The sequence below is a fragment of the Protopterus annectens genome, chromosome 2.part2 (assembly GCF_019279795.1).
Source record: "Protopterus annectens isolate FY-2018-M chromosome 2.part2, PAN1.0, whole genome shotgun sequence".
NCBI lineage: Eukaryota > Metazoa > Chordata > Ceratodontiformes > Protopteridae > Protopterus > Protopterus annectens.
The window spans coordinates 479,357,408-479,369,706 of record NC_056730.1 but is presented as its reverse complement, the minus strand read 5'-3'; the positions used below and the strand labels follow the sequence as shown (position 1 = coordinate 479,369,706).

The 12,299-nt window shown below is 38.8% G+C and overlaps 1 protein-coding gene across 1 annotated transcript in view; it reads right to left on the bottom strand.

Moving 5' to 3' along the window:
- Window positions 1-12,299, bottom strand: part of SV2C (synaptic vesicle glycoprotein 2C) — a 1,515,246-nt gene that overhangs the window by 264,462 nt on the left and 1,238,485 nt on the right. The window contains exon 10 of the mRNA XM_044063964.1: window positions 6,807-6,940. Within this exon, the coding sequence (XP_043919899.1) occupies window positions 6,807-6,940 (134 nt within the window). The remainder of the gene's footprint in view (window positions 1-6,806; window positions 6,941-12,299) is intronic.

Here is a 12,299-nt window from a genome sequence, read left to right as displayed (position 1 = left end):
AAGTGAATTAGTTTATGGTTACGAATAGTCCTCTATTCATGTGACATGAAGCCTGTGCACACGCTATGGTTGAATAGTGACTCCAGTGGCCCTGACGGGTCACATTTCGGGCTATTTTGAAGGCATCATGGGATATTATTGAGTCTCATCAAAGATATATTCTTGGCCTTGGACAGTGCATCTAAGACTTGCTCCCTACTAATCATTGGAGGAGTTATGCTAGGTGGTATTTCCTGGGGTGGTGGTGACTGGGGATGGGGGGAGGGGGTAACACTGAAGCTGAATTTGTCAGACAGAAGAGTTGTTATATTTCCCAGTTCCATTAATGTTGTTCCATTTACCAACAGTTTGGAACTCTGCAGTGTACCGCCTTTCAGGTTTTGGACATAGCTAAAGAAGATATTATGGTCACCCTTGATCTTGGAAGCTACCTTTACCTTAAAATTTCCTTTGTTGCAATTAATATTATCTGTTCAGTTTGATGAGAGAGTTTTTATCTTTTAGCATGCAATAAAAAATTCTTTTAATTATATGTCACCAAAATTCATTATTTAATCCAGAATTTAACAAAGCACCTAGAGAGGCTATCCATTTTCTCTCCAGATGTTTAAGAATTCCATGTTTACATGATTAAGTACAACTACCCAGCACCTGATCAATTCCTATAAAAGAGAACAGTATGTTGTAATAAATGTTTGTATAATGGACTCTTGTTTTTTTCTTACATCTCAAACTACTTAAATGTTTAGCTAACCTAAAATTTCCATGGAAGTAAAGTTTGACCAACATAGAAGCTGGCACAATGGCAGACTGAAATATAAACAATCCATAGTGTAGTACAGGAATTAGGAATTATTTGTTGCATACTATTTTAGGAAGTAAAATTTATATGCAGCAAGGATTCCACCTTTTTATACATGTTATTTAGATCATTTATTAATATTTTATTGGTTTTATGGCACAGAACTTTTTTGGTGAAAAAATATTATTATAAATGGCATATCAGTGGCATTTCTTCATTAATGTTCTATCCCAAAGTATATTACAGCTAACATTTTGATATGTGCTTACCATATTCTGACAGCTGCATGTGTTGCCAACCATGATTATCTGGCTTTAATACAACTTACTTGTATAACATGTACATTGGAATAATACATAATAAGACTGCCCCAGTCCACATGACACATTTTTGTCACTGTCCCATACAACATGTCTACAGGGCACCCCTGCACACAACCACCATGGCTTTTTATGGGCAACAGCTCCATCCTACCATTGTTGTACTACTAAGCCAAAGGTACTCTGCTGCTGCACACGTGTTTGCACAGTCACCCAAATGGGACACACGACATTCGGCACCTTGTCAGCCATAGTACAGAATCATAACTAGTAGCTGTCCACCTGTAGACAGCTATAAGACTAATCATCTGAGGCAGACAGGATAGTAATTTATTTTCTCTCTGCTTCTCGTTATCTGTATTCTCTCTCTCTCTCTCGTTCTTGCTATCCTTCTGTTATATTTTTTATGGGTTTCCTTTTTTATTTCTCTCCATTTAGGTTACTATTTTATGCAGTGGCATCCACAGCTGTATCTGTGGTGTGGCAGTGATGCCCACTTCACCAACCTGCCCATTCATCTCCCACCAGCTCAAAATCTGCTTCTATGTCTGTCTCTCCACCAGGTGGGGGGTGCTGTATTTGGAGAGGAGTGCTGTAGTTCCTTCTGATAATGCTGTCAGGGGTTCATAGTTCATGATACAGTGAGAGCAATGGATTGATGCAGGCTGTCTGAAGAGAACCATGTGTAGCTATTAGAGAGGCACCATTTCCTGGAGCTGCTTGGGGGTCATCTGAGGCAGGGCTCAGTGTAGAGGTCAGTCATGCTAGTGACTTCTTTTTCCTGGGTCTAGCCCAGGCAGCATTATCAGCACCTGGGTCTCCATCCAATCCCCCTTCATGGCATTCCTCTTCCTTGCATGTCATCAACATACCCTGTTTGTTGTCCAACCCTCCCCATCATCATCACTGCTCTTCCCTCTGTCAGTATGTGTATGTGTGTGTGTGTGTGTATGTGTTTGTGTGTGTGTGTGTGTGTGTGTGTGTGTGTGTGTGTGTGTGAGTGTGTGTGTGTGTGTGTGTGTGTGTGTGTGTGTGTGTGTGTGTGTGTGTGTGTGTGTGTGTGTGTGTCTATATATATACAAATACAGTCTGTAAGAGTGAATGCTCTTACAGATTTGTTTTTTGTCTGACAGCTGCTTTGCATGCACGATAATAGTACAGCAGGTTTAGGAACTTACCCTCACTCCACTGTTGTGTGGTCTTGGAATTTGTATATAATTAGCAGGGTGTGTAGGGTGCAGGGGTTACCTCTGAAATTTTTTTTCTTCTTTGATCTTTTTAGATTTCCTCAAAAAAGCGCTCTATTTCTATGCACTTTTTTGAGCATTTGCTAAATGATGAGACAATCAGAACAGAAGCCAAAGTAGCGCCAGTATTGCAGAGAAGGTCAAAGAGAACAGATTACGGTAGTTCAGGCACATATGCAGAAAAGCAGAAGACAATCTAGTAAAGAAGATTTGAGACAGACAGGAAGAAGGCAAGAGGAAAAGAGGACATCCACCAAAGAGATGGATAGATTGTGTGAGAGAAGACCTGTGACAGTCAGGCATAACTGCCGACGAAGGTAGGAGAGTGGCATTGAATGCATGGTAACAGAAACCGTTTTATTCTACCAAGTTTCTAAGTTTCTAAGAGCAATATTTAGAATCTGTCACTTGATCGCTGTCAGAGTGTGTGTGTGTGTGTGTGTGTGTGTGTGTGTGTGTGTGTGTGTGTGTGTGTCATGCTGCAGAGTCGCCATTATGCAAAGCTACAGGGAGCCTCTGCAGTGGGGTGGAAGAGCCACATGCATCTCTAGAGCCGCAGGTTGCAGACCCGTGGGATAGGGGAATGTAATTGAAAGACATGCTCTGGCTTAGTTGAAGCTAGAACAAAAGCTGCTATTAAAATGGGATACTTGGCAGGACATGTAAAATATTGGACATGAAAAATTTTGCATGATAACCATAGGAATCAATCAGAGGAGGTCAGAAAAGATTGGGAAGTGAGATTATATAAGCAATTCTCAAATAAACAATGGGAGGACATATGTAGAGCTCCCAAATATGCAACAAATTCTAGAAGATTTAGGATTTTTGCCTGGATGTGTTTACGTAGGTACTTTGATACCCCAAGCAGACTCCAAATAATTTTTCCTTGAGTAGATGGAAAATGTTGGAGGTATAATGGGGAAAAAAGATGCATCTGGGAGCATATGTTCTCTGAGTATAATGAGTTGGCAGACTTTAAAAATTCCCTTCAGAGTACTCTGTCAGGAATACTGTGTGATTAAATCAGTGTAACTAAGGAAATTATTTTTTTGAGCTGGGTTACAGGATCTGAATTGCCTATACATAGTAAGGCCTTATTAAGTTTAATTCTGGTGGCTGCCAATAAGCAGTTACTAGAAAATGGAACTCAAAGTCTAAACCAACCATACCTGAAGTACTGAATATTGTAAAAGAGTTAAAAGAACAGGAAGTGGGATCTTTAGAAAAGCGTAGGAGTAAATTACATAGAAAAAATGGAAACTGTGGAAACAATACATGCTGAAAAATGTTTTGAAGGAGGAATGAGGTTTAAGAGAAGACAAGAACTGAACAATTTATGTAATATTGCTTTGATGATATTGTATACAACAATATACGTGATGTATAATGTTTGCAAATGTGAACTTGCTAATATGGTTTGATTACTTTTTTATAAATGTAAGCTTGCCTATGTTACAAGTGATAAGTCAATAAAGGTGTTTGCTTTTGAAAGGAAAATAAAGGAAATGTATTGCATCATTAAATGTCCCCATTATGTTGCTTTTCTCTTTTCTGGTACAATGGAAACCACATATGCAGCCCCACATGCTGTGGCCATGATATCAAGAAACTAGTATTCTTGAGGTAGATGCCTGGGATACAACTATCATATCCCCTTTTGGTCGGCGGATTGTCCCTGTAGCTAAAATTCTAAAAGTCACAAATACCTTGGTGTCCACAGGGATGGATACTTGACATATCCCATGAGTTTGCATATGAGGCCAAGACATTTTGACCAGCTCCTGCATGGTGCCTCTATCTACATCATAGTGATCCTCAGTTTCTGTGTAACGGAGGCCATGGTATGTTAGACACAGGCAGATGGCTCATTGGAGTAGTGGGTAACAATGTGTAGCTCTGTGACTAACATCAGAGAGAACAAAATTTTGCATAGACATATTTATAAAAGTACAAACTACTCCCCTACATGGTTATAACTTTATGATTTTACTATGGTCAGCAACTCTGGTGGTGGCATCTCGTTGCACAAAATACTTACATTTCCAAGTCACACTGCCATATTGTTTACCTTCATTTGCATTTCCCATTTTAATAACGTTGTAGTTTCCATGTCAGTATGTTATGCAGGCTGTAGCATTTTTTGACCTTTTGTAATCACAATAATTGAGTCTCTGAATCTCCCCAACCTAGCACAAAGCTACTCTTTATTCAAACTTGGCTGCTGTGATGCAGAAAATGTTTTGGAGTCCCAGGGAAACTATAACTGAAAAACCAGAAAGCTCACAATTTATAAAAAAAACTCCTACACAAACCAACTGCACACATGATATTAACAGTAAACATTTTGACAATTCTGTTTTGATGGGTGCTTTGCCTCTATACCCTCCATGTAGGTGCTCTGCACCCATGCACCCTAATTTATATGTAGTAATTTCAGTCTTGCACATCTGCAACCAAAGTAAATCACTAATACTTATGCTGTAGTCAAAAATTGCAACTATCGACAAAATGTGCAGCAAAATCTGCATTCAGCTAAATCACTGTTTGGCTAATGTGTGTGTGTCTATGCAGAAACATACTTAGGGTTAGGCAAAGGGGGAGCTGTCTTAGGTGCAAAGTGTTAGGGGGAGCAATAAGCAGATGATTGGTCTTTAGTGCATTACCAACATTCAGGACTGAATGCTGATGTTACATTCACACTCAGGGCTGAAATGCTTCAGTGCTTTGGATGTGGTATAAACTGCAGAAAACCACTTACTACAGTATAAAAATGAAAGAAAAATTTTTTTTGCTCTGTGGTTCTTTTTTTCTTTTTGGTCAAGTAATGTCTTAAAGTTGAGGGGCACCAGACTGGCGAACAGCACAGGACAACATAATCTCTAGCTCTGGCTCTATATTTAGTCATGTGCATGTGTGTGCGTGTGCATGTGTGTGTGTGTGTGTGTGTGTGTGTGTGTGTGTGTGTGTGTGTGTGTGTGTGTGCGTGTGTGTGTGTGTGTGTGTGTGTGTGTGTGTGCACGTTTGTGTGCTTATGTTTGTGTATGTGGCTCTTAAGCACTGATAAATCTTCCCATCTTTTGTGGTTTAAAACTTCTGTGCCACATTTTGATACTGGCTTATTGGAGGTATCAGTATACTGTTTCTCCTGGTTCCCTGTGGTGTATTTTCTCTAAATCATTGTGCTGTCTTAGAGAATCTGCTCCTGGGACATATGAGTTCTGTCCATAAGTCCTGCATCCCTTTAGATGCTGTGGATTTGTGGCATGACTTTACAGCTCATTTGCTGATAACTGGCAAGTTGTACATTTGTCTTTCTATATCATCTGCCAGGCTATGTAAGGACAACTCTGCAAGAGTTCACAGATTTCCTCATCACCGTTCTCCAGGATCACCCTCATTGGTTATGAGGGATGATGGTTAATCTTTTGAATTCAGCTTTCAGTACCGAATGACTTCCTTTAATCGGGAGATTTCTTCTACCACTGCCTATATATATATATATATATATATATATATATATATATATATATATATATATATATATATCATAATTTGAATGTAACATTAGCATTAGAGCTTGATCATATTAAATGTGGAGGTAGATCCAATTTCTTCATCTGATCACTGTATAATCTCATTTTAGTGCTGTCCCATGTTGGCCACTCACCATCAAGTTGATCTAGTGTAGGGATTTGAGGGATGTAAAAATAAAAATGCAGCAAGCAGTGTGTGTGAGTGTGTGTGTGTGTGTGTGTGTGTGTGTGTGTGTGTGTGTGTGTGAGTGTGTAAAAATGTTCCACAGTTTAGTATTCTGTGATGTGATTTTATAACAAAGGGGACTGTTAGCTTGTTAGCTGATGTAAGAACAATACTAAATTTAGTATTCAAACCTAGGCTTCTGTACGCTTCTCCAACCTACATTACCTTTTTGATTAAAACAACTGTTTAACCCTAATACCTAATGGAGGCAATATCTCTTCTACATTCCTAACAAAGTTTAACAGGAAAAGCTAAATGATGAAAAGGCAAATTTTGTTTCCTGTAAAAAAACGGGGAGACAGAAAGATGGAAAACAGGTCCTATCATATTTGAACATGTCACGTGTTACTGTTGTACTAGAGAAAAGGCATCAATCTCTTTGCTGGCTTCATTAAGAAATTTATGAACAAAATTAAGCTAACTTGGCTTGTAGTTATATTGGCACAATCTTTTGATATAACAAGAGCCTTGCATTTTAACTGAAAATGTGATAAAAACACAATGAGCCTTTTCCTGCCTTTGTTTTGGTTATTTCTTATAAAACTTTCTGCACTGAAATGGATGGTACTTTATTACATCTGTAAATGATTCAGCAATTATAGTGCATATAAAGCACATTACAATAAAGCAGTCCTATGCATAGCAAAAATATATGTGACATGTACTAATACTTACCAGTGTAAGAAAAGCTGGTGTCAATAAACGTACATTTTCTGAAGTATGTATTCAGTGAAGTAATGTCATTAAAATAGCAGTTCCTAAAGACTGATTCTTCGAAGGTAACGGATTTGAACTTAATGCCAATGAACCTGTGCATAAAAATGATCATTGTTATGCTGTTTATTACATTTAAAGTGAATCACTGTCAAATCATTCATAACACAATGAAAAAGCGAAATGCATCATGCATCCAAATAACAGAATAGCTAAATAACTCTGAATTCTAGAATCGTGGAAACTGCATTTCTGAACCCATATGTAAAATTACGTTGAAATAACTTTTGACATTGATTTTTCTGAGGCTAAGGGCTTCAAATTGTTGCAGCTCAAATAGAAGAATAATTACCATCTCAGTTCATTCAAATATTTACATGTATTCAGAATTTTATAACTGCAGATTTCAGAACACTGTATGTCAGATGTAGAGAAGAGGTATCATGACTTCTTATATATGGAAGCCACAGCTGCCCTAAATTCATCCTGCTCCCCCAAAAAACTGATACATTTTACAAAGTACCCAATTCCCATAAATTTCTCTTTAAAATGTTTTCATCTGACCATGATTCAATTGCCCTGAAGTCTGACAATCCTGCCAAGCTGCTGCCTTCTTCAAATGCATTGCCTAATGATCAACATATCAGGACCACGGATAGTTATGGAAAGAAGGTGCACGCTTATGCTACACTTTCTTTCTCTGCCATCAATTATCAGATGCAGATGTGATTAGGTACATTTTACCTATACTGAGGAGAAAATAATAAACCTATGTCAGGTATGCCAGATTCAGGCAATAAGACCGCTGTCTAAATCTGGCATACCTTCTGAATTCTGCATTCTGAATGGTTAGCCATTCCATTAAATGCAGATATGATGCAGCTGATGTATCTTTCAGAGTAGCTGTATTGGCCAAGTTTTGAGAATATATTCCTGGTTGTGGTTACAATCCATTCCACAGAGAATGTTAAGTCCAAACTGTGAGATACTCCACAGATAGAGAGAATATATTTGGTCCTTCTGCAGCTGAGATGGAAGATTTTAAATAGACCTTTTTTTCTCCCATCCCTAAATTCCAGAGGAATTATCCCTTTAAGGGACCTAAGTCTTCCTTTCCAGACAAGCCATCTAATTTGTGAACATCTGCTCCTCCTTCTCATTCCCTCCCACCTCAGCCTGCCCTTCCTTTCGTTCCCTCCCACCTCAGCCTGCCCTTCCTTTCATTTTCTCCCATCACAGACTGCCCTCTCTTCCATTCCGTCGCACCTCAGACTTCCCTATCTTTCATTCCCTCCCACCTCAGCCTGCCCTCCCTTTCATTCCCTCCCACCTCAGCCTGCCCTCTCTCCGATTCCCTCCCACCTTGGACTGCCCTCCGTTTCATTCCCTCCCAACTTAGCCTGCCCTTTCTCCAATTCCCTCCCACCTTGGCCTGCCCTCTACCTCTCTGTTAAAGAGGCTTTCTCTTTTACTTTCTGTTTAGAAACTGATTACTTCAAATAGTTGGGTTCTTAACATCATGGAGGGGTTACAGGATGTTCTGGCTCCTTCCTCCAACGAACTCTGGTATTCCACAGTTCCACCAAACCAACAACTCCCAATTTTACCTATTCTATGAGAGGTATTTTATCAGAGGACTACAGAGTTAGTTCTTCATCATCAACAAAAGAGCTCTGTTCAAGATTTTTCCTAGTTCGCAGGAAGGAGGGGAAACTGGAGACCTATTCTTTATTTGTCAAATCTCAATACCTAGTTAATTGTTCCAAAATTCAAGATGTTATATTTACAATGTCTTTTTCCAATGATCCTTTCCCAGGCATTCTTAGTTACTCTGTATATAAAGGACTCACAACATCTGTATATCCCAATTCATCCAGATTACAGGAAATGTTTAAGGATTTTCTGTCTTACAGTTTCACTTCGAATTTTCTGCTTTGCCCTTTTGTCTTTCTACTGCAGCAAGGGTATTCACAAAGTTCCTTACTATTGTTATTGCCTTTGCAGGCTTCAGGATATTCATATTTTCCCTTGTGTGGAAGCAGAATTCCTATTCACCATAGAACATATTTGTCACCTGAGGTTCACCAAAAACGTCAAAAAGTCCATCTTGCTTCCATCCCAAGATCTGACATTTCTAGGCTCTTCATCAAACCTTACATCATCTTTGGACTCCAGGCCCTTTCTGAGTGTTGACTGACACCAGCACTGTGATGTGGTACCTAAACAAGCAGAGAGGGAAAAGATCCTATTGCCTCTGCAGATTTATCATATCTGCCTGGACAAAGCCATTCAGCACAATCTCTCCCTACAGACAGTATACATTCCATCAGAGAGGAATACTGTGACAGACTACTTGAGCAGGTCTAATACAAGCCTTCATGAATGGATGCTGAATTGAGAGGAATTCCTACAGACTGTCCATCAGTGGGGGGACTCTTCAAATAGATCTCTGTCTGCAGTGTGAAGAGACAGCTCAGACTCTTCTTCTGTGGGGTACAATGCCCAGAGGCTTGAAAAACAAACATCATGTCTTTCTCATGGAAGGGGTAGATCTTTTATGCCTTCCTTATCCTTCCACTCATTAGCAAAGTCCTGCTCAGAATCAAGAAGGACAAAACAAATTTTGCTGATGACCTTGGTTTGTCACAGACAGCACTGGTTCTCCCCTCTCTTCCATCTGGTCCAGGGCAATCACCACAGGTTACTTCACAGAATGGATGTGCTCACACAACACAAGAGCTCCCTCATTCACCCAAACCTAAAAACCTTAACTCTAACACTTTGTATGATTGGAGTTTGATACTATTTAGGCAACTTTTGTCTGTGCATGTGCTACAGGTATTACAAGAAGCTAGAAAACCTGCTACAAGAAAATGTTGTTTCCAAATGAAAGAGACTTTCTATCTGGTGCCACAAGAAGAGTCGGGACCTTTATCCCAGGGGTGTCCCTGTCATTCCTTCTTACTTGTGTGAGCTGCACAGCTCAGGGCTGGCATATTTTTCTACCAACACATATTTCTGAGCTGTCTCTGCCTGCCTGCTTGCTGCCTTTAGATCCACCTCTGTGTGCACGTTTTTTTTTTTTTTTTTTTTTAGATAAACAGTTCTTGAAATGCATTCTTTATATCAGGCCAGCAAGAAGATCTGTTTCCCTCCCTGGGACCTGAAATATTTTCCAGAAAATCTAACACTCCCTCCTTTACAGCCTGCTTCTTCTTCTTCCTCTCAATTTCTGCACCTGCAAAACAGTCTTGCCTAGTAGCACTTACCTCAACAGAAAGGGTTTCAGAACTGCAAGCCCTTATGACTTATCCTTGTCTCATTTTTCATAAAAACAGGACAACCATCATAGCAAACTGTTCATTTATACCCAAGGCAGTTAATGACCTCTCTTTAAATCATTCCATCAAACTCCTCACCTTTTTCCCCTCCTCAGAATAAAGGTGAAATAATCTTTAACTCTTTAGATGTCAGATGTTCACAGATATCTTAGATTTTACTCTGACAAAACTAAATCTGTCAGAAAGTCTGATCAACTTTTTATTTCCTTTCAGGACAAAAAAAGCTATGCTACCCAATCTCCAAACAAACATTATCTAAACTTGATCTCTTGGCCATTTCTTTTTGCTACTCTTTCCATGGAAATCTTGTGGTACAAATCCATCGGGTAGGTGAAAAGAAAATTACAGAAAAGTTCTACAGCACCAACTGTGTTTCCATTTATCTTCTGTTACATGATCATACAGCATTTGTTTTTTTTTTTTTTTATTTCGATCGGGATATTATACCTTTAAGGCATAACTACCCTGCTGACGTCTTTGTGATGAGTTTAAGGTTAAAAATTTAGTGCCACATTCCTTCATTCACTGCGTAGGCACCATCACTTTTATCATGGAGTCTTGGAAGTACTTCTTGGTTGTTGCATTCTTTATGAGTAATCATCATTTTGGTAAATGACCTGAAAGTAAAAGAATTATTTGTAAGGGAAAACACAATGTTATTTGAGAAGAATGCTGTACGACTAGCTTGCAGTTCGTAATAAATGAGTTTTTCATAGGACTGCACAGCAAAACTGAAGAAATGGACTAACATAGTTATATAAATATTTTAAGGGGCATCTAGAAGGAGCAGATCAGATCGTATTTTAGTTTAGGTGGGCTGTATTACAGTAGTTAATGGTAGGACTAATTTCACAAATAGTGATAATATTTTGATTTGACACGTTAGAAAAGAAGAAAAACATGTCCGTTCATAAGCAAGGAAGCACACAGATTGAAATGCTGCTGCACATTTTGGAAGTGCTACATTACAGTTTGTTTTCTTTTATCAGCTTTGCAATGTCATGGAGGAAACGTAGTGACAAAATGTTGTGTATTTTCATTTAAAGTGATTTTTGAAGCAAGTTTGCCTTCAACCTTTTATCAAACAGGTAAAACCTGAAAGCTGCATTTCAGACGTGTGCAAAAAGGTTCGGCATATGCATTTTTTTTTAATTATTATTATTTTTTTGACTGATAGGGTGAACAGTTGTTTCAGACTTTTCTCCATGACCCTGGGTCACTTGCACAGGTCGCAGTTTCAGTCCTGCGCTTATCAAGGTATGTAATGATCACTGACAGTTTGTTAGTCTGTCTCATCACCTATAAAACACTTTGTGCTTAGAGATCATAGGGAGTTTACAAAAAAAAACTACTTTGATTTTTGTTGCTTGTCTATTCCTCTGTAGAACCAGACACTTGCATATATCTAGGTGACAGGGTGATGACACTAGAGCAGTATTTGTTTCACTGGTTCTGTACAAGATAAATAAAATTAATATAATACAAATCAGAATATTTTTTGCAAATTAATATAATACACAATTAAACAAGAACCAGCGACAGGTGGCTGCTTCACTTTTGATTCCGATTGGGAAAAAAAGTTTGTGGAAGTACTTCTGAACTGTTGTGCAGTTTCTGTGCGATGAAACAAAACAAGTGCAGCTTAAAATGTTTTCACTGTTAATAAGAAGGTTTAGTATTCTGTACACTTTGCTACATTCTGACCAAATAGACTACAATTAAAACATTCCAGTGCAAACGGCATTTTAGCCTTTAAAGAATGTGTTGCTTATTTTCACAATGTGCTAGATTGTGTACTTTGTATACTGTATATTGTGGGCAAACTAGTACAGTGGCTGACTTAAGGGTTGTCCTCCCCTGTGTGGTATATTCTGGTATTTTTGTGGACCTTAACCATGCCCAACTAATGTAAAAATCCTCAGGGATTGCATTACTTCTGTGGATGGGACAGGATTGAAGAAATGTGCTTTCATTGAGTTTGCTACAGAGTGTCAGAGGTGCAATAGGTAACACACTCACCTTTGGTGTAAAATTTTGTCTGTTTTTTTTTCCTAACACCAGGTAGATGGATTGCTGACACTGCATTGCAGCACAAAGGAGGTACTGCACTCCT